At 46.3% G+C, this 26,389-nt stretch overlaps 6 protein-coding genes across 7 annotated transcripts in view; 4 read left to right on the top strand and 2 right to left on the bottom strand.

Moving 5' to 3' along the window:
• Positions 1 to 1,363, top strand: part of LOC108549321 (colorectal mutant cancer protein) — a 42,732-nt gene extending 41,369 nt beyond the window's left edge. The window contains exon 15 of the mRNA XM_017902652.1: positions 1,303 to 1,363. The gene's annotated coding sequence lies outside the window, so the exon portion shown is untranslated. The remainder of the gene's footprint in view (positions 1 to 1,302) is intronic.
• On the bottom strand, positions 350 to 1,544 carry BCAS2 (BCAS2 pre-mRNA processing factor). 2 transcript variants are annotated; one of them, XM_017902655.1, is made up of 3 exons: positions 1,286 to 1,544; positions 908 to 1,173; positions 350 to 787 (listed from the first exon to the last, which is right to left on the bottom strand). In XM_017902655.1, the coding sequence occupies exons 1-3, from the start codon at positions 1,358 to 1,360 to the stop codon at positions 385 to 387; spliced, it is 744 nt and encodes a 247-aa protein (XP_017758144.1). In that variant the 5' UTR covers positions 1,361 to 1,544; the 3' UTR covers positions 350 to 384. The 2 variants fall into 2 exon arrangements, with proteins under 2 accessions (XP_017758144.1, XP_017758145.1); XM_017902656.1 differs by having other exon boundaries at positions 908 to 1,185; positions 1,286 to 1,353.
• Positions 1,545 to 1,770: 226 nt separating this feature from the next.
• On the top strand, positions 1,771 to 4,534 carry RpL4 (ribosomal protein L4). Its single transcript, XM_017902574.1, has 8 exons — positions 1,771 to 1,849; positions 2,305 to 2,482; positions 2,565 to 2,810; positions 3,004 to 3,128; positions 3,342 to 3,440; positions 3,536 to 3,807; positions 4,004 to 4,163; positions 4,240 to 4,534. The coding sequence occupies exons 1-8, from the start codon at positions 1,847 to 1,849 to the stop codon at positions 4,453 to 4,455; spliced, it is 1,299 nt and encodes a 432-aa protein (XP_017758063.1). The 5' UTR covers positions 1,771 to 1,846; the 3' UTR covers positions 4,456 to 4,534.
• A 2,106-nt stretch (positions 4,535 to 6,640) lies between these two features.
• Positions 6,641 to 16,750, top strand: LOC108549287 (neuronal acetylcholine receptor subunit alpha-10). The gene is given in 10 exon segments (XM_017902604.1): positions 6,641 to 6,669; positions 6,671 to 6,831; positions 10,912 to 11,048; positions 11,850 to 12,004; positions 12,212 to 12,395; positions 14,614 to 14,830; positions 15,310 to 15,444; positions 16,031 to 16,209; positions 16,282 to 16,411; positions 16,477 to 16,750. Coding segments are annotated over 10 exon segments (1,563 nt in total). The 5' UTR covers positions 6,641 to 6,655; the 3' UTR covers positions 16,728 to 16,750.
• Positions 16,751 to 17,002: 252 nt separating this feature from the next.
• Positions 17,003 to 17,824, bottom strand: LOC108549302 (calmodulin-like protein 4). The gene is made up of 5 exons (XM_017902619.1): positions 17,747 to 17,824; positions 17,636 to 17,666; positions 17,432 to 17,563; positions 17,180 to 17,362; positions 17,003 to 17,103 (listed from the first exon to the last, which is right to left on the bottom strand). Exons 1-5 carry the CDS (start codon positions 17,747 to 17,749, stop codon positions 17,003 to 17,005), a joined length of 450 nt encoding a protein of 149 aa, XP_017758108.1. The 5' UTR covers positions 17,750 to 17,824.
• Positions 17,825 to 24,334: 6,510 nt separating this feature from the next.
• Positions 24,335 to 26,389, top strand: part of LOC108549331 (disintegrin and metalloproteinase domain-containing protein 10) — a 24,322-nt gene continuing 22,267 nt past the window's right edge. The window contains exons 1-2 of the mRNA XM_017902674.1: positions 24,335 to 24,700; positions 26,250 to 26,389. The exon at positions 26,250 to 26,389 is cut by the window's right edge and continues 4 nt beyond it. Of these exons, the coding sequence (XP_017758163.1) occupies positions 24,463 to 24,700; positions 26,250 to 26,389 (378 nt within the window). The 5' untranslated portion in view covers positions 24,335 to 24,462. The remainder of the gene's footprint in view (positions 24,701 to 26,249) is intronic.

The following is a 26,389-nucleotide window of genomic DNA, read 5'->3' as shown; positions in this document are numbered from 1 at the left end:
ACTTTTGCTTATGCTATAAGCTATATATATAACCTCTTTTACACTGTTATATTATATATCAGTGTTAATAACGAAAGATTAATAGTATTTTTATAATAAATTATCTTCACAGATACGTACTGTTACTTATTCTCACTATAAATTAATATATTTGTTAAAACAAATGATTTATAAAGAGATTCTTCCGCAAAATGTTATCTACGTCTTCATGCGGTATAACCTATTTCGAGAGGTTTAATTGAAACACATTTGAATAGGAATAAATAACTTTTTCAACGATTTTAAGTAAAATCAATGTATATATTTATATATGTATTAATATTAATATAATCATACAAAATACAGGCGTTCATAATTTTATACATTCATATTTTTACACATTGTTCAAGATTCTTCATTTTCTTGCTCTTGTTGATCCATTTCCGTTGCCATAACCTCTGTTGCACTCTTTTCTGGAACGTCAGGTTCTTCTTCCCCTGGCACATCACTTATCTCTACACCCTCTCCCTTATTCATCATAGATTTCTGTATCTCTTCTTCTAAGTGAACGCATGCTTGTTCAATTTCATAATTTTTTGACACAAGTCCTACCCACTGTGCCTCTAATGCCCTTAACTTTTCTCCTCCTTGAGTTTGCATAGATTTTCTTTGCCAATTGACTTCTTGAATTTTTTTCCTTAAGACTTGCAGCTGTTTTTGCGCTTGATTTACAAGTTGCACTAATATTTCTAAATAAGATTTCCATCCTTCACATCCATATTCCATCATTAGCTCAAGATTACATATTCTGGATTATAAAATATTGCGATAATGTATCGAATTAGAATTACACACACAATTTACAAATTATCAAAATACAAAGTAATAACACAAATAATAATTTAAAAATATAAAAATTTTCATTTACCTCGTAGCCTGATGTTCTAATTGTGCACTACTATTTTCTACACTCTCGTTCCATGCTGCAAGATCATTCATTTTACCTGGTGGAGGTGGAGGTAACTCGTAGCGTTTCATACTAAGCACTTCCATAGGTAAACGATTTTGCATTCGCTCAAATTCATGTTTCATCACTTCTGTTTCAAAAGCATTAATATTTAATGGTGGTAAGTGTTCTAAATAATTTTTCGTCGGTCTATATCTACGTGTTTCCTCTTCGACCATGGCCAAAGCCTAAAACATTTACTAATTATATATCAGTTGTCAATTTATTTTCCACGAAAATATAAATAATATAACCTTAAATTAGTTTAATAATAAATTATTATAAAGAAATTTTATTTACTGCTTCTCTGACTCCAGGTTCATCATATCCCTGGTCAATATATGGTAGCGCATCAACTACAACTTCTCCTGCCATTTAAGAAAAATTGTACAACAAAGAACTCTTCTACGTTAGAGTTTATCGACATTCATTAACAAAGTTTAAATTCTGTATGACGTACTTCCGACTAAACAACTTTCACTCAAGAAAGTATTTCTAATGTAACTTCCAATCGTAGTGCAGCGATTCCCACCAAACTGCATTACTATTGATGCATTTCTAAGAGATTACGAATAATTAAATCTCGCTTTTACCGCAAAAGGATTTACTTTAATGAAAATATTCGAAGTAATGAGATAAATCTTTTATTACTCAAACATATTAAACAAATTATCTATAAACATTTAAAAAAGTTATGTATATAATTGTAAATGGTACTTAAGAATTGGTAGGTTTTGAGCATGCGCGATGTTTCATATGTAATTTCCGCTGGCGTCCTTCTTCCTTTACGACCAGGTAAGCCGTACGAGTTGCCTGGTTAGTTTATGTCTCATGCGTGAAAAGTTATAAAAAGAACGCGAGATGGTAAGAAATCTTGCATTTTATCTGAAATTTGTTAGAGTTTAATATTTTGCATAATTTTGTTACTATAATGACTCGTAATTCGCAAGAATTTCTTATCGAACTTAAAATTGTACACACCGTACAATTGACCACGTGTAATAATTTCAAGTATATGAACTATTGTGGTTTGTATGTGGTGTATATTTAAATATAACTTAAAACTTTGAATGTTTTCTTTTTGCAGCTTTCTATTGAAAATGATAAAATATATAATATAAATTTGTTCGCATTAAATACGATGATTTCGATTTCTTAGTCCGCCATGTGCCATGTCAAAAAGATGTATTTATCTTTCTATCAGAATATCAAATTTTAGTTCATTTTCTTGTTTTTCTTACCATTGATTCTAATTTCGTTAATATCTAGTTAAATAAAACTACGTTTCATTTCTTTGTCTCATTTTTCTCATTTTATAGTCGTTATCAACGGCGCGACCGCTTGTTACGGTATACAGCGATAAAAATGAGTCGTCAGGGGATACAATTTCTCTTCCGGCTGTGTTCAAAGCACCGATTCGACCTGATATCGTAAATTTTGTTCACCAACAAGTCTCGAAGAACAGCAGACAACCATATTGTGTATCAAAAGAAGCTGGTGAGTACATACTGTTATGCATTCGTTTCTTATAGTTTAAAGAACTAATATGCAATTATTAAATATAGGTTTCTTTTATTAGGTCATCAAACTTCTGCTGAATCATGGGGTACTGGACGTGCTGTAGCACGTATACCCCGTGTACGTGGTGGTGGTACTCATCGTTCTGGCCAGGGTGCATTTGGTAACATGTGTAGGGGTGGTCGCATGTTTGCCCCAACAAAGCCATGGAGACGCTGGCATCGTCGAATTAATGTTAACCAGAAAAGATATGCTTTGGTCTCTGCTATTGCTGCATCTGGTGTCCCAGCCCTTGTACAATCTAAGGGTAAATAATATTTCTTAAGATAAAATAATAAATTTTCATTGTATATAGTTTCTCAGTGATGATTTACTTTGGTCTGTGTTGCTGAATTGCCTTTGATTATCTTAATAACTTTACCCTGATATGTTCAGATATTCATATATATATGTATCTAACTGGTGTAGGACAATAGTTAACGTCATTCTTTAATGTTCAGGTCACATGATACAAGAAGTGCCAGAATTTCCATTAGTGGTGTCAGACAAAATTCAAGAATATAACAAGACCAAGCAAGCTGTTATTTTCCTGAGACGCATCAAGGCATGGAATGATATTCAAAAAGTGGGTATACTTAATTCTATTTTTGCACCGTTGAATGTCCGCATCTTTATTAAATCAATTTTAATTTAGATGCTCCTGTCAGGTGCTATATAAACATGGTTATGAGGCGTTCTAAACTAGCACATTAATTGCTAGAATAGGGTATCTTTAACCAAACAGATTACACGGAAACACTAATTTACTAGAAAAATAATATCTTTGTTTTATTAATAGGTATACAAGTCTCAACGTTTTCGTGCTGGTAAAGGTAAAATGCGTAATCGTAGACGCATCCAACGGCGTGGACCTCTAATTGTATATGGTCAAGATCAGGTAAATAAATGGCTAAAGAAATGAAAATCTTAATTATTTTTCCAACTTCAAGATGTCAAAATTAATTTCTTTTTTTTTTAATATATTTCGTTTAGGGCATACGTAAGGCATTCCGTAACATTCCCGGTATCGATCTTATGAATATTAATAAAATGAACTTACTTAAATTGGCACCTGGTGGTCACGTTGGACGCTTCGTAATTTGGACGAAATCCGCTTTTGAGAAATTAGACGCTCTTTACGGAACTTGGCGTAAGGAATCCCAACTTAAAACCGACTACAACTTACCTTTCCCGAAAATGGCGAACACGGATCTGTCGAGACTTCTGAAATCTGAGGAAATTCGTAAAGTTCTACGAGCTCCAAGGTACGCAAATTCATATTGTATTGTACATTGTCAATGGCATATTATATATTACATATATGATGTAACAATTTTGGTCCGTGTTACTGATTGACAGTGATAACAACTCTTAACCATCTCTGATACTTGATCTTTGCGAATATCTTACTGTTGTTTCATTTATGAATGTAGTTATCGAAGATAAATTTTCAATTTGTAGGAAGAAGGTGGTCCGCAGTGCCAAGAAATTGAACCCATTGACTAACACCCGAGCGATGTTACGCCTTAATCCATACGCAGCCGTTTTGAAACGTGCAGCAATCTTAACGGCGAAGAAACGTCAACAAGAGAGGGACCTTCTTCTTGCGGAGAAGCGCGGAGTACGTTCAGTTTTTAACATTGAATAACATCCGGTTAATGTGCGTTGATTCTAACAAAAATGTTCTACGTTCGTAGATCAAATTGGCCAAGACCGTACCTGCCGTAAAGACTAAGTTACTTCAGGAAAGACGCAGGAAGCAGATCTTAGCCGCTAGAGCAGCCAAACCCAAGTTGGTGAAAAATTTAAAGGCAACACCAGTTACCGTGGCAAAATCAGCGAAGGCCACAAAATCGTCTGAAAAAACTGCGGCAAAGAGTGCAGCACAAAAGACCGCACCCGCTAAGAAGTAATAAGTTTTTATCAACAATTTGTTGTTGACCCATGAACTTTATTTGTCTTGAATAAAATATGGGAAGACAACTACACGAAGATCAGTCTTGTTTGTAATTGATGTAACTGTATCTCCTACCTTCTATACGTTTTTCTATTTTTTTTCCCCCCCTTAAAGTTTCAGTCTTGTTTGTAATTGATGTAACTGTATCTCCTACCTTCTATACGTTTTTCTATTTTTTTTTTCCCCCCTTAAAGCTATGAACAGATGTAACGACAAATAATGCTACGCATGTTTTTCTTTAAGAGGAGCACGCATGAAAATCGTGTCATTGAGTATCTCGATTGAAACTTCTTTTGCATTCGCTTCAATTGGCATCAAAAAGTTCAGGTTTCTAACATTCGACAAATCTTCCGAACTGTGCAATTTTATGTTCAGTATGTTTTCAGTAGCTAGAATAGCTGTAACTACTTTCAATCCTTCGGTCTTCATTTCCGCCTGTAAATTCATAAAGGACCCATTAAGTAAATCGTCCAGTTCGATTTCACTTACACAAGATAAACGTACAGCATAATATTCTTTATTGTCAATGACGTAAAAATTTGGAACTTTCTCAAATTTTAAACTCATCTTACGTTCATTCATCATCATTTCAAAATTCATATATTCATTTTGCTTTAAGGTAATCGCATTTTCTTGGCAATGTTGCAACAGTTTGTCCATAGTGATCGGTATAAAGTTACAGAAATTTGACTTGTAGCATTTTCACGGGTCAACTAGATGAAATTGGTCGAAAAATAGCGTGATCGAACGCTCGTCTTTTATCTTATCGAACTTCACACTTTGGCTTTGGTTCATAACTTCATGGGAGAAAGTCATAATGGCCAAACTTCCTCAACTTTTCTCCATGTACTTTCTAGTTTTACTAGGTTTCATCGCAGGAGCCGTGAGCACGAGCATCCTGTGTTTGTTATCCACCACAGCTCGAACTTTCGCGTTATCGATGCCTTCTGGTATAAGTAAATTCTCACAGTGCTTCATCATTCCCTTGACCAAGTCGGCAAAGATCGATTTTTCGCTAATTTCTGGTAACTGTCTCGCGTACTGATCGTCCAGGGGCTTGCACACGTTCACGCGAAGATTGTTCCCCTTTACGGTGATCTTGATAGAAGATAAGTCCACCTCTGGCGCCAACAATAGCTTCGTCTATCATGCAATAACAACAAATGTATCATTGATTTAATACAATCGACATTGGTACTGTTAAACCTCGTAAATGTTATCTGCTCGAACTCCACTGGACACGATCTGAGTCACATAGCTGGCCTCCATTGGCTTCACAGAGGTCTTGCTGGGATCTCGTTTAGCCTGGCTTGCGTGTGGATGAAACGTTTTGAAAAACTTGAGCGAAGCTGAGCATTTGGGACAGTGCCCAGTGTCAACTATTACGTCCCCGTCGCACTTTAAACATTGACTTTTCTTTGTGTCCATCTTTCAGACAGTCCGGAGGCGCATATTGTCATCGCATCGAATCCTTGCCCGGCTACGAGGGACAGTCCGATCGCTGCGTTAAAAGAGTGCAACAGGAAATTTTCCACGATACCGTTAGAACGGTGAAATTTACGGATTAAAATGCGATACGCTCTGGAACCTGGATAGGTTTACTTGTCAATTTGGAAAGCGTGGCGGAATGACAGGCGAAAATCAATGGGAAACAAACGAACACGCACACGTTCTCGTTTTAAATTGCAAGATTAAAGCAGCAATTCGATGCTACCTGCTGCGTAACTTCATCGACTGGATAACGAAATGCGAGAAAGTATTTTTACAAATTTTGTTTTTCATATACGTTGATAGAAATTTGATAGCGTTTCAATTTTTCTAATAATAGCGTTCAATTAATATTCAGCTGAAATTGGTCCTGGCTAACCAGAAAGAGAGAGAAAGAAAGAAAGAGAGAGAGAGAGAGAGAGAGATAGAGATAGAGAATGGCGGCGTGATTCGGAGCAGCGAAAGCCTCGTTTAACTTCATCAAACGCAATTAAATGCGGTCCCGCTAATTGAAGCAAATTTATAATCGACGGAATTGGAGATCCTCTTTCGGAGGATCGGGCACGGACACGCGTAACACCAGAGCGGTTGCAACCTTGTACAAGCAGCCAGTTTGTTTAACATTCGTGTCTGCATTGTTCGAAACGCCTGCGCGAATTTCCTTGGGAATGGACGTGCGCTGGTAGGGGTAGCGCGGGATTCAGGGTCGAAATTGCACGGTGGTTGAAAAGCAACGGACACCAGTCGAGGACAGGCGGTCTCGCGTTTAAGTGGTCCATCAATTCCATGTCGCCTTTGGTTCTGTTCTTTCATTACGGAGTTCTGGCCATCATTTTCGGGAACGGTAAGTGGTTTCTCTTTCGCTCCTTTCATTACGTCCAGTTTACACGCTGGTAATCCATTGAAATTTTACAAATATTCAGCGTACATCTTGCACGTTTGTCGTTCTAATCGAGATCCAGAGAGTACACACAGAAACGGAATTATCGTGAATCACATGTCGACGTTACTGTCTTTGTTTGGTACGCGTATTTCATATGGGTGTTCCCCGTGTTTGTTGACATAAAGTTGTGCCCGGGTATGCGTTTATTTAACAAACGTTGCGTGTCATGAATTATCGATAAAAAGAGATTGGTTTTCTTTTTTATGTTTTCACTATCTCGACGATCTTCCCCGGATGAAATATGAAAATTGATTACCGGACAAAGTTACTTCGACAGCAGAACAAATAGTTCGGAGCGAAAAGTCCATAATCCTGTTTGCATACGAGATTCAATCTGGATGCGTATTTAACATCGAACGAAAGTGCCGAGGAAAATACCGATTAAGGACGCCGGCCTCGTGATTAAGGGCAATTTCTTCTGTCTGTCCGGTAACTGGATTGCCGCAACCTACAGGATTTCCCTCGGCAGAAATTTCATGACTGCCGATCGAGTTATAAATCAGCTTCTGCCTTCGAGAATCTGTCTATCCGTCTCTGGGTGACCAAAATGTTTATAGTCGTTCGATCAATTCCATTTCATCCCCGATTTCCTCCCCCTTTGTCGCGTATCTCATCGTTCAAACGCGTTTCATGGCTCCGAGTCTTTTTTACCTCTCGTTGTTGCAGCTACGCGCTATTCTATTTCTCCCCGGGAAATCGAGCGAATATTTTATTCCATATTCGAGACAGCTGCTGGAAACTTCGGACACCGAGATATCTCGTAGAAAAGTATTATCCCACATTTGCCACGTAGACATTTTTCTTCGCGGTTAGGAGGGAAAACTCGGGAACGCGATGTCACTCCGCCGAGATGTTTGTTCCGATAGCGTAGGTATCGTGCACGACGATCCAAGCAGAGAGTTTCTCGTTAGGATGCAAATAACGAATAGCCCGGAACTTGCTGCGGGCCATAGATATCGCGGGGACTGTTTCAACATCCTCGGACGAAAATAAACGAGCACCAAGCTGCCCTAAGTTCAGCCACCGAAGAATCATAGAGACAACGATAAGGTTTAATGCCTCGAGTATATCTTAAGCTTTCTTAACCGGTGTTGTACTCTCGTCGGAAAGAACGTACACGGAGTACTCTCGATATTAGAACGGTAAACCAAGGGATCAGCTCGCCGTCAGAAGGGAGAATGCAAACCCTGTACGATGCAAATGTCCACGTGTTAACATAACTTTTATGTGTGAAACCGCGGTCGGAGCGGCGTGTACAGCCATAAGGAATAAAGCTGCGATTTGCATACGTGTGCCTTTCTCGCCACAAAGCGAAAATGGGCCATTAAACGGACAAAGAAGAATGGGGAACGAAGAGACTTACAGAGGCCATGGCTTGCGTCCGAGCACTCGAGAACAAGCTTAGCAGAGTTGTCCGACAGTCTTTAGATGTTCGGCAATGCTAAGAGGAACTTCGTTATCAAACGTTTGCGTTAGCCTTCCGGGTAAACGTTTGCAGACGTCGTTTCGCCTCCATCACCGCTAATTCGCGATCGGAACATCGTCCGGATTTGCATACTCGCCACCCCCGGAAATTTACCGACTTGTCCACCACGCGTCCACCAAGCAGATCGATCTGTTTGTTTACCACGCCACGTCGGGATCATTAATTACAGCCGGAAGTGCTTTCGGCGACGATACCGAGAACATTAATCGCTCGATAACGATCGGACCGAGGATTTTTCCTCCCTAACTTTACTCCGTTTAAACAGGACCCGCGATGAATTTTAGATAACGCAACGCCGGAGCCAAGAAACTTTTGTCCCCCGAAGAGGAGAGTAAAGAGACGCCTGATCAGAAGCTTTCCCTTGTCGTATTTTAGAATACACGTGTACACCCAAGTAGGTGCACTTCATTTTTGATTCGACGATTATTTTCTTTTAATTTTTACCGACTCGCCTTTTCTTTCATTTTTCTACATCCAACGCGCATTTTTCTTTTCAAGCACGTGGCAAAGGAGCCTTGCGAAAACATTTACCCAACGACACGGCAAAAGTCAACGGCAAGAGGGAATATCGACGGAAATTATCGTTTCGAGGGAATCCAAGGACCTCCGACGTCGTTCTACAGCTGGCATTTCGTTAGAAGTGCGAAAGATTTTTCCATTTCGTAGCGAGAGAGGCATTCGAGGGCTCTCGTCGATTGAATGAAAGAGTCGACTCGTATGCCCTGCGAGGATGAAGAGCGTGTCGTGCATTTTCCGGCATCGAGCGTGTATCGATGCTCGATTCCGAGTTTTCCAACGGTGCATTCCGGATTGCACGGTAATTCGCGGACACTCGATGCTATCGAATTGAATCCTTGAGCGTCCGGCTTTATCTTTCCCTCTTCCGCGTTTCGAACCGCTGCCTTAAATACGAACCCGGGAAAGCCAATTTCCTTGATTTTTCGCGCAAAGTTCTATCGTTGGCGGAGGTGTTATTGCGAGAAATTAGAACCGTACGACCGTGTTAAAGATAAAAGCCGTGGAAATTTTTGAACGAGTTGCCGCGTGGGGAACGAGGCACGTAGGGGAAACGAGGAAAAAAGGAGTGGAATTTTGCGTGCTTGGAAAAATTCGCGCACCGATTGTCCCAAAAGCGCGAATTCACTGGTGCGCCGTGAGGAAACAGCGAGACGTTGAATAGGATTTCCGTGATGGAGGGAAAAGCGGATATTCGCGGTTCTTTTTCTCCCCTCTTGCTAGACGTCGTCTTTAAATGTTGCGCGAGCATGTTCAAAAGCGTATTCGAGAGTACTCGATGTTCTCTGCGACGCCTCGGTACCCTCAACTTCGCCCGGAAATTATCGATATTCGCAAAATGTATAAAGGAAGCAGGCGAAAGAGGAGGAAAAGAGAGAAAAGAAACACGGTGGATGAAACTTGGGTACGTTAAAATTAGATCTCGTTATTTTTCACTCGATCAGCTCGTCAACGAGCTCGAGCATTTCGTTGAGGTCATTAACCGCGACGAGTTAAAAAGCGGAATGTTGGGGTGAAAATCGTGGAATCGAAACTGTCCGAATAATTGCATTTTTTGGGAAACGAGCGAGCAGCTGTAAGATGGGCCGTTAAATGATTCAGAAAAGAGGAACGCCTCCACATGGCGATGTAGCTATACCGCCATGTGTGACGTCGATTTAACGATCGGAATTAAGAGGGTTGGGGAGAAAATTCCCTGAACCGTGTGCCACTCGCGCGACCTTACACCTCTCAGAGACCCAACACTCGAACGACACGAGCTGCTTCTGTCAATTCGGATAGTCCACGATCGGAATCCGCGAGCAAGATAAAATGTTATCCGCTCGTTCGAAGAGCAAGCTCGTTAATCATCACAGGGGACGCTTAAAAAAATCTTTGGATCAAAGGTCTCTCCTTTATTTTTCATTAATCAACTAGACTCATCCCGGCGAGTACCGGGTTTCCGGCACCATTGTCTCCGCTGAGAGATCTTTTATCTAATTGAGGTTTGAAGGCAACGCCTGGCGAGCTTTGAGAAAAGATGAAATGAACGGCAGATTAGCTGATCTACGGAAGGGCTTCCCCGCGTTTCCAGACACAATAGCCACTTCGATGAAACGAACGCTTCTACCCGCAGATCGGAAACGCTATAATGGATATCCCTGATGTAAGGGAAGGAATTAGATTCGTGATTGGAGATCAGGCAGAGACAGAATTTGCGCAACGATGCCTCCCGTAACTCGGTCTAGACTCGCTTCATAGGCTACGAGCTGTTTGCGTGCCCCGAAATCGTATATTTTACCGAAGGAAACAAGCGGGAAAGTGGAAAATGAAACGGTACACATCGCGATAAGGAGAGATAGGAAGTCGAAATGGATTCATCGAAAATCTCCGCGGGAAAAGAATATCCATTACCGCGGGAACAGTGCGACGTATTACGACGTACGAAATTTAATTCCCGTTGAATATTGGACGGATTCCGTGCATACTTGCTTTTACAGGTTTTGGGGATGAACACGAATACAGACTGACGAAGTATCTGCTGGATGGGTACGACGCCGGTGTACGTCCAGCTAAAAATTCCTCGCAACCCCTGGCAGTTGTCTTTGGCCTCTCTCTTCATCACATAATCGACGTGGTGAGTAGTCGACGACGAAAATTTGGAAAAAGGAAGAACGCTGCCTCGTACGAGCTCCCGATGGATTCTTGGTAAACTTCCGGGACCCTATGGGAAAGTGATTTTTCCAACGAGACTGCGTTTCCTCCTCCAGACTTCTTCGAGGCGGTCAATTTTCCCAATTTTCCCAATTTTTCCAGAAAATCAATGTTCTCGCGGTTGACGAGAATTTTTCGGCCACGTACCCTCGAGCACGGTTTAAAGCGCGAACGCAGCAAAGCTTTTCTTTGACGACGGTGGAAATATTACGCGTGTAACGTGGAAATCGTGGAATCGGGTACAAAGCGGAGAATTGCTAGGCGGTCCAGCGTACGTTGCTCGTTTCTTCGACACGTTAACGTGAAATTTAGGTCGAGCCTGTTCAAAACCGTATTAACCTCCACCTGGGCAAAGGTATCGGCATCCCGGCGATCCATTTAATCCGGCGAATATCGATTTGTATTCATTACGATGTATTTCTTTTCGCGTTCGCGATGACGATGGGTCGGCGTTGACAGGCGGTAACTCGACGGAGGAGCCCGGGAAATCCTCCGGGAGGTAGAATCAAGTTCGGGTAATCGGAAATACCCAAGACAAATTGCCCGGGGAACGCGCCGGAACCAGATAGCAACCTGCAAAGGTTTGTCCCCCGTACACCTAACGAGAGCCATTTCTCAACCCGCGATATTTTTCCCCGTGACTTAGTTACGCCGGCAACGAGTCCTTTTTCCCGCCATGATAAATCTTCGGGCAGCATTCAGACCGGTGTGATTTTCATCGCAGGACGAGAAGAACCAGATACTGACGACTAACTGTTGGGTGACACAGATCTGGACGGACCATCATCTGAAATGGAACGCCTCGGAATTCGCTGGAATCCGAGTGATCCGCGTTCCTTACAACCGCGTGTGGAGACCAGACACGATCCTGTACAACAAGTAAGCGATAATTCTCTCGCGCGACGCGATTTCTCTTGAAAATCCTACTCCATTTTAGGCGATCGCCTAGGAAATGGCGCGGGAATGGTAGAACTTGCGGTCGGGCGTCGTATTATAAAAGGGTAGTTTTGGTATCGATTGACCGCAGCAGAGGCGGACTGATTTCTTGCATCGGCTGTCATCCTATATCTTCGGTTTTGTTTACAGCGCCGATCCACAGTACAGCTCGGCAGTCATCAATACGAACGTGATAGTCAGTCACACGGGAGAGGTGGTGTGGCTGAGCCATGGTATCTTCCGCAGCAGCTGCGACATCGACGTCGAGTTCTTCCCGTTCGACGAGCAACGGTGCGTCCTGAAATGGGCCTCCTGGACGTACGATGGATACCAAGTGCGTAGCACCAGCTTCCATGGATCCCTCCCTTGCTGGATGGCTTTGTTCCCTTTCGCCCACCTACTCGGAGATCCCACGATTAGCTTGTGTCCTGCTCTCGACATTCGCGAAAGCGCGAAAGACCGGAGGAATCCCGTGGAAGGTCCCTCGAGGCCGAAAATGTCGACGGGAATATCGGTGAAAAGGCAGTGGACAATTTCGAGGCCGCGAATTCAGCCGATAGAAGCTGGAATGCAGTTTTCCACGCAATTAACTCGAGCGAAACCAGCGGGGGTCTACGAGCGCGTGCTGACACCCACGAGGAACCAACACGTTCATGCCCGTATATTTTATTCAAATCGTCATCGATTCTAAAATTACTCTACTGTCTCGCAGCCTTTTTATACAAGTCCTTTTATTTCTTTCCACTCTTTTCTTCTCACCTTTTCGCGCGGGATGAAAGACGCGTCGCGAGCTAATTCTGACGATTCTATATTTCCCGGCGTTTCGCTTTGGTTCTCGATTAAGATTCGACTTCCTTGGGACACTCTCGCGTGCAAATGCATCAGGTATACGCTCTAGGATTTTTCAAGCAATTACGAAATTAATCCGACAACGTGTGCGATCTACACCAGTCCCATCCCCGACTCTATTGCCCTCAATTTCACGCAGTTCCTCCCTCGGGACGATATGCAGATGAGGAAGCGATATATCGTCCGGTGGACCATCCGCTGAACAATAAAAATACCCGCGCTGTGTACAGAGGTCGCGACGGCAATCGGTTTCACCGAAACCTTGACACTTGACACTGATGTCCGACACTTGGGTGCCAAAAATCTCGCGACGTCGGTGCTTAAGGACCGTTTCCGGTTTCTCGCTGAAAATTTCATTTGTCCCGCGGTCTGATCCTTCTTGCCGCTCGTACGAGTCTCGTCTTAAAAATTTGCAATATTTTCCGGCTTCCTCCCGGATTAAAAGTTCCGGCTGAATGCAGAGACTTTAATCGAGCTCGCACAGAGAAGAGACGCGTTAAAGAACCGACTGGGACGCGTCTCGTCGTAACGCGCGAACACGCGCAAGAGAAAAGATAGTCTCGTTAAATAAATTCTAGACTTCTCGCGGATATTCGTGTTACTTGACGCTCTAATTCCGATAAGTTCGCGGCACGTGCCGCGAGTTCTCGAGTATCTTGATACGAACTGCTCGAAATATGCGCAATAAGAATTAATTTGAAAAGTTTCCGCAGCACGTGGTTCGCGTGACCGATAATCGAAAACGAGGAACAGGGCGCGATTTTTCGGAAATCCCACGCGATGTGGGCATCGCGTCGGGGTTTCCGCGGACTTTGGTCACTGTCTCCGATAATTCGCTACGGAAGGGGAATTTTTCCAGCGCCGATGGAATAGGTTCGAGCTTCTCGGCAAGTCCAGGGACGCTTAACGACGACAAATCGAAAATGCCGGCTCGGCAGGTCGCAAAAATGGTTCGGGCAAATCGAACAGCTTAATCCCAAATGCAAGAAGAATTCAATGCGAGTCGTTTCCCCGTACCCACGAAGCTCCACGCTCCAGCCCATCCTTTCACGGAGTTTTCCCATTTCCTATCCCCGGCCATTGAATACATTTTGCGTGTCGCTACGTTTTCCCGGCCTAAAACGCTGAAAATACGATCTCAGATTAGGCCTCGCTGCTACTATTCGCGAAAATTTCCCTCTTCCTTTGATCAGATCGTTTCCGACTGCTTTAAACCGGTCTTTAAATCGCGCTTTAATTTTTTCCTGCGGCGAAATTTCGACGTGCCTGTCGGGATTACGGTAACGAGGATAAAGGGACAGACATGCAGGAGAGATTTGATATTTTTGTCAGGGGAAGTGTCCCTTCCGCAAATGGTTCGCGATGCTCGCCACCCTCTTTTCCGTCCTGTCGAATACGGCTCTCGCACCCGTTCGTTTTTGCCTTTTCCGACACCTGTCTACCGATTGTCCACGCGAAATACACTGACACGTAATCGCGAAACGTGCCGTTCCATCCCGTCGGATTTAATTCGAGTCGACGCTTTACCGCTTTAATCTAGCTTCTAGGATCTATTCTCGCTCTCCTGAGGGATAATTGCTCGCCGCCAAGGCTCCGAAAGTACGATACGGTTCTTGTGCCACCGTCGAGTGTATATTTTCTCCGACTGCCGGAATCGAGTTGTTGTTGTTTGAAGGACTAAAACGCGAAACCCGGTTATGCAGCTGGAGCTGGAGAGGCAGAGCGAGCAAGGAGACGTGAGCAATTACCAGGCAAACGGTGAATTCGACCTGATCGATTTCTCCGCGAGAAGAAACGTCGAGTATTATTCCTGTTGTCCAGAGCCGTATCCGGACATCACCTACGAGATACGGCTGCGACGCCGACCCATGTTCTACTTCTTCAACTTGATCCTGCCGTGTATACTCATCAACAGCGTCGGTGAGTACCGATTACCCGTGCGCGCTTCATCCCCTGTTTCGTTCCCCGGATAAGAGCACGGAATTTGTAATATTCGACGCTGCAACGACGATACGCAGCATTCGGGTATAATGCGACTCTTAGCCGAGCAAGGGGGTCAAGCGTTCTTATCGGGTCTGCAGAGGAAATTTCATTAAAATCCTCGAATCGTGCAGCCACCGTAGGAAGAGCTCCGAGTCGCGAGCTTTCTTCACTACAGGCATTCGAATCTTTGCCAACCGGCAGGATTACAGCCGGTTAACAAAGAGAGCCGAATGATCCACTCGGTGGGTGAAATTTATGCGCAACTTTCCTCTCCCTCTTTTCTCTTTCCTACCTTGACACGGTGTGGAAAGTTGGGCGCGAGCGCGACACCTAAGAACGCATTCTGCTCGATATTCTATGACGGAAAATAGCGGCCATGAGACCCGAACTTTCCTAACTTCTCTCCGTTTGTTCAGCCCTGTTGGTATTCTACGTGCCGTCGGAATCGGGGGAGAAAGTCACCCTCGGGATTTCCGCGCTCCTCTCTATGACGGTCTTCCTGATGACTATTCGCGAGACACTGCCGCCCACGGAGAAAACACCGTTGATAAGTGAGCAACTTTTAATTTTACATTAATTTCAAGTTTAAATTGCGGAAACGAAATATTACGATACGCTGAGACAGTCGTAGGAAAATCGAAAGCATGGAGAAGCAAGATGAAGAGGGACCAGCGATCGTTATCTGTCTCCGTTGAGTCGTGAAATTCCGTTCCCAACGGTTGAAGGGATGAGAGCTCTCTTTACAGCTCGTATCCCGAAAGAATTAATGGTTGTCCGAGGTATAATGTTAAACGAATCGATGTAGAATTCGCGTAAAATATTCCAGCCCCAGCCACTGTGGTGGTATCGATATAGTCGGCGGTGTAACCGCGTTGACTGAAAAGTCCCAAGTGTCCCCTCTGAAAATCCTCCGGTACCACTGCGAAACGCAGTGAAATCGCGTTTAACCCGTTTGCAGAAGCATCGCACAGGAAAGCCGGTTGCGTTGAACGTGCAACTTCGTAATTGGAAACTTGTTAGACAATTAATTTGCGCGGTAACAACTGAACGTACCGCGGGGCTTCAATTAGTGTTTTGGGTTAACGATTAATTCGTCGTAATCGAGCAGTTATTGATTATCATTGTCGTGATTTTCAGGTCTCTATTACGGAGTCAGTATATGCCTGGTGTCATTCGCATCGGGATTAACGGTGGTCACCTTGAATCTTCATCATCGCGGTGTTCAAGGGACCAGAGTGCCAGGTATCGTCCGATCGTTGGTGTTGGACAAGCTAGCCAGGATAGTGTTCCTCAACTTCCAGGAGGAAAAGAGATCGGTAAGGTTTCCACTTTGCGAGGATACTCTTTTTCTTCCGATGGCCTTGCGAACGATACGCGATTTGCATTAGGAACCGGTCGAACCGCCCAGAAGAAAAAACAATTGTCCACTGCACTGCAAACCGGAACTGGCCCAGTCGCAATCCTCGCCCAAGTTCATGACTAGAAGGGAGGAGAGTAACAGCGGCAGCCCTAGTTTAGGTGAGTTTTATTCGCGAGAAAGCATCTAGTTCGACCAGGTATAACTTAGTAAGAAACCGGTGCAGATCTTGGAAAAGACGGTAGCCTTGAAGCTCAATGGTCACGCGTGCTAGGAAGAGTACACGCGACGATCGAGAGGAACGAGAAACGACTGGCGGAGCAGGATCGTCGGGAACGAATGGAATTAGATTGGAAACACGTTGCGCTGGTCAGTGATCGAGCGCTCCTCTGCGTCTTCTTCCTGACAACGATCGTCAGCACCACCGTCATTCTTTGTGGTTCTCCGTCAAACACGAACATCGCCAAAGAGGGCTGAGGACGATGGTGGGGAATGGAGTTGACCAAGGACGAAATTCGAATAATTTCGGTTCGACTAAGATCGATGGATTAGGTATTAAGCTCTTGTAACTGTAAGCAATTATAGAGATAAGATGTATAACGTTCGTCTATCGAAGATAAGCTGCTGCGCAAATAAATTCTTTTTGTTTTATGACGATATTTTTTGAATTAACTTGAAGTGCGTTTAATGTAAAAATTACATAAATATCAAATATTTTATAAAAAGGATCTCGTAAAAATATTAAAAATATCTTAATAATAATCAGGTACAGGTGCACAAGCTATTTTGACAAAGTCTTCGTATTTCACTTGTCCATTTGGAGACACGTTTGCTTCTCTAAAAATTTGTTCCACTAAAAATTAGACGTAAAGGCATTGGTTAAGAACAGTTGTTGGAAGATTCCCTTGGTAATTAAAAGAGAATCTAACCTTCTTTGTTGCTTAATTGCTCACCCCAATGGAGCAACATGTGTGCTAACTGTCTAGCAGGTATGGTACCGGTCCTAAATTTATCCGCAGCTTGAAAAGCCTCTATTACTTCCTTCGGCAGGTCTTCTGCTCTTGTTTGTAAATGCATAACTTCCAAGAAATCGGCAAAGGACATTTTCCCACCTATGGTTAAAAGTTTGGCATTTTAAGAGTTTTGTATCGTCATCGATTATTTTACCTCCTTGTTTGTACCTTTGTCCTTTAAATATTTATTTAACTCTGCAATAGTAGGACTCAATCCCAATGACCTCATAATGATTGTGAGTTCATCCAGGGTACGTATCTGGCCATTTCTTGCAAACAAATAAAAACATTCTCTGAACTCTGTAAAGAAATGAATATTTATTTGGTAAGTATTCAGCTTGAGTAGCAAAATTGAGAAAATTCATACCGTACCATCTATATCTTCCTCGCGAAAATAGCGAGCCTAAAATTCGAAACATCGAGAAAAGATATGAATAATTTGTTGCAAAACTAGTATTTAAATAATATTATACTCGTAGTTACCATAATTCAAAGATTTGTATAAGACACTTGAAAAAATATTACAGCTTCGCTTTACGTTTCGTTTACGTGTCAAGTAACGTTACTCAGGGTGAGGTTAGGTTTGTGTTATTATTTTACCTATCCTTACCAAACTCGTTCATTGCACAGAGGCGACACCTTCGAGTGCAACGTGCACTAATCGTAACAATCAGTTACCACACGTGGTCGATCGATCTTCGTTTAAATTTCGTAGGAAAATTCTATGTCTTTCGATATTTTTAAATAGTGAACGTTAATAATAACAGAGGTACGAAGATTTTTACAAGTAGTTAACGAATTTTTCAAAGTGCTGAAAATAGTTTTGTTCAGAGGTTTAAATTGCAATTTCGAATTAAACGAATATACGCGCACCCTTACCGGATCTTTACTTACGCAAGTCGTCGTTTGAAAAGTAGCAGAAGGAAATCTGAAGGAATGAAAGTAGTTCGATCTATCGGTAGGGGTCATCCTGAACAGCATGGCCACCACCAACGGGAAGGGAAAATGAACGAGATATAGTGGCTGCGAGGCAAACGTCGCTCGGTTATAGCGGGGTGGCTGAATCGAGGGAAGAGGGGTTAAATAAGCCTGCTGCAGGGGTTTTCCATGGAGGGGCCCCTTACGTGCTGAACAACCCCACTTGGACGATATCACGCGTTCGCCTTCTTCCATTTACCGACACGTACGGTTGGCGTTAAACCTCGTGGGTACGTGAACAAGGATTCAGTGATATAACATAAAATTTTCATTCACGCTTTCCCACCGAAAGATGACAGACATTTCACCTTAAGTAAACGAATATCGCGCGATACAATTTCAGTGAGGAATCGTAACCGTACTTAGAATGTATAAAAGGAGTAATTTGGAACAAAGGGATAGAATAGCGAGAGATATAAACTGTAACAAAAATTGTCAAAAAATGACAACAGCCGTGCATCGATGATCCTTTGTACAAAGATCGTAACCCTTGGACCGCCCTTCTGTTTCAGGAACACACCTTTCCTTTGACCGACGGCTAAGGTCAAGTTACACGAAGGTGGGAGTCGGAACACGGTAGTCAGAGTGGGGTTGTGATGGTGGGGTTGGTGGTACAACGTGCCACTATTGGAAAGCGCTGGTCCGCGTCCAGACATGGAAGGGATCTTCGAAAAAGAAAGAGAAGGTGCTACGAGAGGAATAAGAACGGACAGAGGGGAGTTCGTAAGGCAGAAGGAGAGAGGGCGCAGCACAGCTGGGTCGAACGCGACAGAGGTAGGGGAAGTCGTTGTCCTCGGAGTCTTCGTTCGCGCGAGTCACGAGCGTTCCCGTCAGTGCGACGCGAAACGCGTTCCTGTTTGTTTCGTGGTGTAAGGGTTGTGTCGCGCGTGTTATTTTTTTCAACTTCTCTCCCTCTTTCTCCGTCTAACCACGAATTTCTTTGTTCACCGTCGAGCGAGAGAGAGCAACGGGTACGCTGTCGTGTGACACACGTGTGATACTGTGAATAGTTAGTGCAGTGCGTCGGGATGCGGTACAATGACCGTAAATGAGTAATCGACGGCCCTGCCAGAACCGGTCGGAAGGACGAGGATCGCGGCGGAAAGGACGCCAGTGGCAGGACTCGAGCCGCTGTGCATAGGTAGGTGTCAGATAGTATGCGAGAGCAACGAGCACGCGCAATATTCCACGTACGACTCTTTCCTCGTCCTTCTCCCTCGGTTTCTCCCTCTCTTTTCGACCCTTACTCTCGCTCCATCTCTCGGTCTATCCCTCGGTCTATCTCATCGTCTCTCCGTTTCTGTTCGCGCGGCTAAGCACCGTGCTTTTTTTCGTCGTGCACGTCTACTCCTGCATCTCTCTCTCTCTCTCTCTCTTTCTCTTCCCCTCCCCCCTCTCTTCGGTGTACCTTCTCCCAGCACGTATCTGTCGAAGGGAAGGTAAGTCGCTCGGAGAACGACGCCAGATTTCCCTCGCGATCACCGAGTCACCTCAGATGCGCACAGTGCCGCGTTCAATCGCCAAGGGACCCGTGGAGAGTCGCGCGTAGCTATCAACCGTCGAGATGCATCGCACGCACACTCTACCGTTGTTTCTATACCAGTATGTTTACGTCGGATTGCACGCGCACGATGGGAGATTTAAATGTCACGTAAAACGCGTCCCCAGCGCCACTGGCACGTCTGACGGAAGTGGTTTTGCCGGATGCTGACTTTTCGAGGGAACGCACGCGAATCGACGGTCACGTTTATAGGTTAACTGGCCCTCTCTTTCCTTCACTCGCCCCATCTTTTTCCCCACGCAACCGCGGCAGGGTTTACGAACTTATGAAACAAACGGGAGCGGGTGGCAGGGTACTGGCGAAGGAGTCAAAGGAATCGCGGCTATCTTTGCGAGAAATTGCAAAAGTTGCAGCGAGACTTTAATTGTCGTTTAATGGGAAAAGCGAGCGTTAAACGCGAGCGCCGGATATCGAGTTGGCGCATGTAACTGGCGTTGCATAAGGACGCTTATCTACGTGAAAGTTATATTAAAAAATAACTCAGCGAGTCCGTTAGGAGGTCGGAACCATTGTTCGTGGCGCGATGCGCCGAAGAAACTCGCTCGGCGTGTACAAAGGCACGCGTTAATACTAATTAACCTTATCAAGCGAAGTTTCCCGCGAAATCGCCAGCTACCTTCAATCTCGTTCTATCGATATTGCACAACGACTTGCCTCTCTCCGATTCGGCTGATTCGACACGGCGTTCAAACGACGCACCGTATTAATCGTAACGGTTAATCCATCAACGTCCACGTCGATCTTCGACCACTTCGGAACTATCGTGCGTGCGAGAAAAGAAGGCACAGCGTATTTACATCCTCACGGCTGATTAACTCCGCTGATTCTCTCTTGATCACAGACAATGGCCGCTATTGGCCGAAAACGGTGACCGTTTTCAGTGGGCCATGGGAGTGTCAGCTGTAAGGACAACGTAAACACGTTGTGCCTTCTTTTCTCGAACACGCTATACCAGTCTCGCTAGGACACCTCGTAACCCTTCCTTATTTGGTTTCATTCGTCTAATCGATCCGACGTCGCACCACGCTAATCGCGATAGAAACTTGGTATTAATAATCTCGAAACTCCGCCTTGCCCTCCGGTTCGACGCAATTTCCCAGATCAACCTAACCATGGGCCACGCTAATCGCCTTAAACCTGGAATTAATAATCCTTGCACGTTCGCGACTCGCCTCCTCGGTTTCACCGGTTCGTCGCCGAGTATCCGAAATTTTCTCAGTTCCGTGCGAGGCGGTGGAAAGTTTCGACTCCGTTTACCCCGACGACGCGATCTCGGACCGTTCCTTGGTAATTGCTTTGGAGTTGCGCTGCCGGTGTCCGCTCCGTTCCGTCGACGAACGCTTAGGGCATTACGCAAAACGTGTTTCGCCGCGCGCGTTGCGAGGTAACGGTTCAGCGAGGCGCGCTCGATGGAAAATCGTCCGATGCCGGAGTGCACGATCGGTATTCGCGATTTTCTACACCCACGTCACGGCCAAGCTTCGTTTACAGCGGCTTCAGCCCGTTTCACGCCGAATCACGCTCGCTCGAGAGCGTAATACCGGCCGTAGTCCGCCATTGAAACTTTTATCGGTCCCGCGAAGCCGGAAATGGAAATGGAAATTTCGAGTACTCCGGTTGACCTTAGTTACGCCTCGTGGACTCGGTTTCCGCGAGTCTTTCGAGGTCAATCAAATTTTCCTTCCCTTTCCCTTCTCTCCGGTTGTTAGGCCTCTCGGCGAATCGAACGGACGTTAGGTAAAACGACACGCGGCGAGGATCGAGCGAGCGTGGACCGCGAAAGCGTGTAATCGGAATGGGAAGAATAGAAAGTCACGCGCTGGGTCGTATCGCGAGAGTAATTCTTCTAAACGCAGTGGCAGCATCGGTACCGTTACTGGACCCGCCCCAACGAGCGCGACGAACCAAACTCGTCTGCCCGTCGCGGGTAAGCGCGACGCGTTAATTTAAAAGTTAGCCGGAAGAAATTTCACGTGGACGCAGGACGAGTGTTTGGAATAACGAGAAACATTCTCTCGGTCGGTTTAATTCCGCTGCAAGAAAATTAACTACGCTCCGCGGAAACACGGTGGAGCGAAGCGGAGGGAGAAAGGAGAGGGCGGAGCGGGAGGTGGAAAGGAGATAAAAAGACCGGCAAAGTATCCGGGAGAGAATCGCACCGCGTGCAATCAGCTGCAGGAGATGCGGCTCCGTACGCTGAAACCGTAGCCGGTTTACCGCTACACCCGACACACATACTCGTTCCGTCCAATTGGAACGCGTTGGTCGCGTGTTCCCGCTAATAATGGTCAATTGATAGGTTATCGCGTACGGTGGCGTACGAACACGGCCCTGTATTAAATATTCGCCGCGAGGATAGGTGGCGCGCTGCCGGCAAATCCCGCGCGTTCATCGTCCCATTGTTCTTTCGACACGGGGTGAGGTCGCGGAGCGGTGAGCGCAGGGGTCGTGTATGGCGGCTCGCGTCCGGGAAAGAGGACAAAGCCGTGGTATCTACGTGGGACGATTATCATTCGCGAATCGTCGAGCGAGAACGGCGCGGAGTAGCGCGGAGCCGAGCGGAACGCGCGAGACAATTTTGCAAATTGTCGCCGGCTAGACGCGGCTCGAATTATTCTCTCCCGCGGCCATGAACCCCCACCGCTCCTCGCGTTGCCTCCCACCACTCGCCGCGCTCTCCCCACCACCGTCGCGCGCGCGGACTCGTCTCTTTCGTTTTTCCACCCACGCGCGCGAGAATTTGCGTACCGCGTGCATCGCGCCGATAAAGCGGTCGAGAAAAATGCGGATGTTTGTAAATACTACGAGAGTGTACGTAGATTGCACGGTAGACTGGCCGACCTGGCCGCGATCGTAGAAACGGAAAGCCGATTCGCGGTTATCTGGTTTCTCCGTTCCACGTTTCGTCGCTTTTCACTCTGCCTGTTGGTGTCGGAGATTCGCGCGCGAACCAACGGCTTTCGCCCGTGAGCAGGATGCGCGGTTAGCGATGGAGGGGAGAGAAAAAGGAGAAGAGGCGATCGTGGGTGTTGGCGGAATGGGACGAGCGAGAAGAAGAAATGGGTTGGGCGAGGGCAAAAGGGAACGGGATGCGAACCGTTCGTTTTGGTTACACGGTTGTACGTGTCATTCGATAGCCGTGGCGACACGAGAAACGCAGAAAAAAGGAAAAATTGTAGGCGAACGCTGGAACGATGACTATACGGGCTGGATATCGTTTTCCCGTAAACTCGCGCGGAAGTTTACCGCGACAACCGGTGGACGGAGTCGGTTCTGCGGTGCACCGTGTCGCTGCTGCACGAGCAAACGTTTCGCGTAACGCCATTATCACGCATGTGGAAAGCTTCCGCAAATATCGTCGCCCACCTTTTCCTAGACTTCGATATATCGTCTCGCTTTGACCGACCGACGACCCTGCCGTGTCCATCGCGACGGGGCCGAGAGGTTCTTCGAGTGCGCTACCCATGGCCCTCGTCGTTATCGCGGCGCTTTTGCTCCGCTGGCAAAGATTCCGGTCCCTTATGAAACGAGAAATGCAATTATCGGCGGGAAATATCTAAAAGGATCTCCTTTCCAAGTTATCGGCGTGGGAGGAGCGGGGAAAAAGAGATCGGAGGATCGTTAGACGAAATATTCGTATCCGTGGAGTGGCTTGTTCGAGGAGCCGATGAAGACACAGGGTCCTAAGAACGTTGCAACGAGGTCGGCGAACATTGACGATGATTTATCGCAGAAGTTAGCCATCGCGTCTTTCGGCTTCCACTTACACGCGCGCATCTCGAGGAAATTTTTCAGGAACAACTTCTTAAGGAGACGTTTAAAGAATTGCTTCCCTTATCCGCTTTACACCGGTGTTTTCGCTCTCCGCCAAGTGCCGCGTAACACCGTAAATTTCTACGACTCCCTCGTTATTCCCCCGATTAGCAGTGGCTTGTAAAATCGCTCGCCCGCGACATCTCTTTTCGTTTCGAACGTCTCCGAAATCGGTCTTAACCCCCCGAAACTCCGGATCAGATCCTATCGATCGTGAAAGACGGAGGCTCTATCCGCGTCAGCCTTTGACTCGCGTGTTCCGCGTTATCCGCGAACAAAGATCCCGCGTGACAAAGATGGGAAAGACGACTACTCCTTACCGTTTGCGACTATTCTTTGAATCGACACGACGACGACGTGGTCGTACGCTTGGCAGGAAAATCCGAAGACCGCGGGATCCGAGAGGATCGAACACCCGCGAGCGCGGAGCCTATTGGAAAAATTAATCCCGTTCCCTGGGCGTTTTTCTTCCTTTTTTCAGGAGTAGGATCGATCGGCCGTGAGGACGAAGAAGAGCTGCCGATCGACGAAGGCAGGAGTCGGGGAAAAAAGGCTGAAAGCTCGGGAGGAGGGTCGAAAGGTTGAGCGACCCACGGAGGAGAAAGAAGAGAAAGAGGACGTGGCGGAAGCACGTTCGTTGGCGGAGGAAGAGGAGGAAGAGGAGGAAGAGGAAGAGGAGGAGGGCGAGGGGGAGGGTGAGAAGGAAGATCGAAGGAGGAAAGGAGATAGCGGCGGAGAGAGGAAGAGAGATGAGCCTGGCGGGTGACTCGCAAAGTGCGGTGGTCGGCTGTTCGACGAAAGGGAGATAGCGCCATTAGTTGTTGCTGGGCCGGAGAACGTCGAGCCGATGCGCGCCACGGCCCTGGCCGTCGACGAAGAAGGGGAAGAGGCGGAGGAGGAAGAGGAGGAGGACGAGGGCAAGGATAGAGGTGGGCACAACGGGGCCCAAAGGGCCGCGATGTACCCCTTCAGCTCGAGGGAACGTCGTCCTCGAATCGGGACACCCCTGATCTTCTTCCTGGTCTTCGCTTGCCTTTCGATCGTTGCCGTTGCCTCGCCTCTTCGTCCCGTGTCACCACACAGAGGTGAGTCACGCTCCATTCCGGATGTCTCGTCTCGTCTCGTCGACTTTTCCGACCGTTTACCACTCGTCCGCTAATTTCCCGGTTCGTTAACGCGCTTCCACGAACACCGCCGCGATTTCTGTCCCCCTTTACCCACGGCTATTCCACTGGTATCCTCGATTAACGCGCGGCCATTTAAACAGCCGGTTCCCGATTAAGGTTATCATACCGCGAGTCACGCGGCCGGGGCTATTGGCAAGGACTCGCGCGCTTCTCGGTATCCTCGGTAACCGGTATCCGCGCGACTCGCGTAACCGAAACCGCTTCGATAGAGATGGCAGCGAGTGTAGAGAAACAGAAAGAGAGGGAAAGGGAGAGAGAGAGAGAGAGTCACGTTCGAAACGGGACGGCTTTTCTTCTATCGCGAAACGCGACTTATCTGCCCGATAACTTAACGAGGATAGAAGCACGCGGCCGGTGAGTACGAGGGCGTGCGAGGGCCGCGGGCTAGAACGATACCGATTCTCGATGGAAAATCCGATACAAAGTGTCCGATGGAGGGTGGTTGCATTGGAACTCGCCGCGGGCCAAGGCATCGATAACGAGCCACGGTAATTAGATTATCGGAGGGTGTTGCGTAAGCTGTAAGCCACGCGATGTGGCCTGGAGAACGCCACGAGGTGCCGTTAAACTATGCCCGTGCGCGACTCTGCGCAACGCTTTAATAGCAGTCAACACTCTGCCGCGTTTCCCGAGTGTGTCCTTTGTTCTTGATCGGTACTTACCGGGCCAACAATGGACACGCCACTTGGAGTAGCACTCTAATCGCGAGTGCACTCCCCTGTTTCTTTCGCCATCCTATCTCCGATGTATCGGCCGAGAAACGTGCAAGCGGAACGTTTTCTCGCTCGTCGTACTCGTCGCAGCTCCGAGTTGGAAAGGCGATTTCCGGTCAAAAGCTTTCCGAAGGAGCTTCTTTCCAGAGTTTACGCGTTGCCTCTTGCTCACTCGGCGGCTCTTCCGTAGCCGCGGAATCGACACGAAGGATAATCAAACCGAGTGATTCGCCTTTTGTTACCGAGTCGGCTAATTTTCGAGATTAGCCCGACCAACGGAGAAACTCTGGCTCCGTTCCACCCACGAACGTGTCTCGTTCGTGAAAACGACTCTGACGAAATTCACGGTCTACTCTCGCCGCCGCAACCGTCGCGATAGCGAAAGTCCAAGCCGGGTCTCGAAGCTTCGGATTTTGCAACGTCTTAGGTGGTTTCTCTTTGTCGTTCGCCGATTTCGCTAAAAGGCCGGGAGGAGGGAGGGAGAGAGAGAGAGAGAGAGAGAGAGAGAGAGAGAGAGAGAGAGAGAGAGGAGATCGGTTAATAGGCTATTCCACGCGATTCTGGATTTCACGGGAGAAGCAGGCAGGGAACGCTATCCCGACGTTTTCTACCCCCTTCGAGGGGATCTCTTCGCTCTCTTCCCTTTTCCCCTATGACCCCTATGACCCCTATGACCGCTCTACCTTTGCCAATTATCAGTCGGCTAATGGAACGATATTCCCCGTCTGTTTCAGGTATCACGCACGGCTCTCACATCGGCTATTACGAGGTGGCCTCCTATGATACCGCGGCCTTGAGACAACATCGTAACCGGATGCGTCGCGATGTCTCCGCCGCGGTCGACAATCAACCTTTGCTGCTGCAGCTGAAAGCG

This window comes from Eufriesea mexicana, unplaced genomic scaffold (genome assembly GCF_001483705.2).
Source record: "Eufriesea mexicana isolate 0111107269 unplaced genomic scaffold, ASM148370v2 scaffold1837, whole genome shotgun sequence".
Lineage (NCBI taxonomy): Eukaryota > Metazoa > Arthropoda > Insecta > Hymenoptera > Apidae > Eufriesea > Eufriesea mexicana.
Note: the sequence above shows the minus strand (reverse complement) of the source record. Positions and strands in the feature narration are given on the sequence as shown.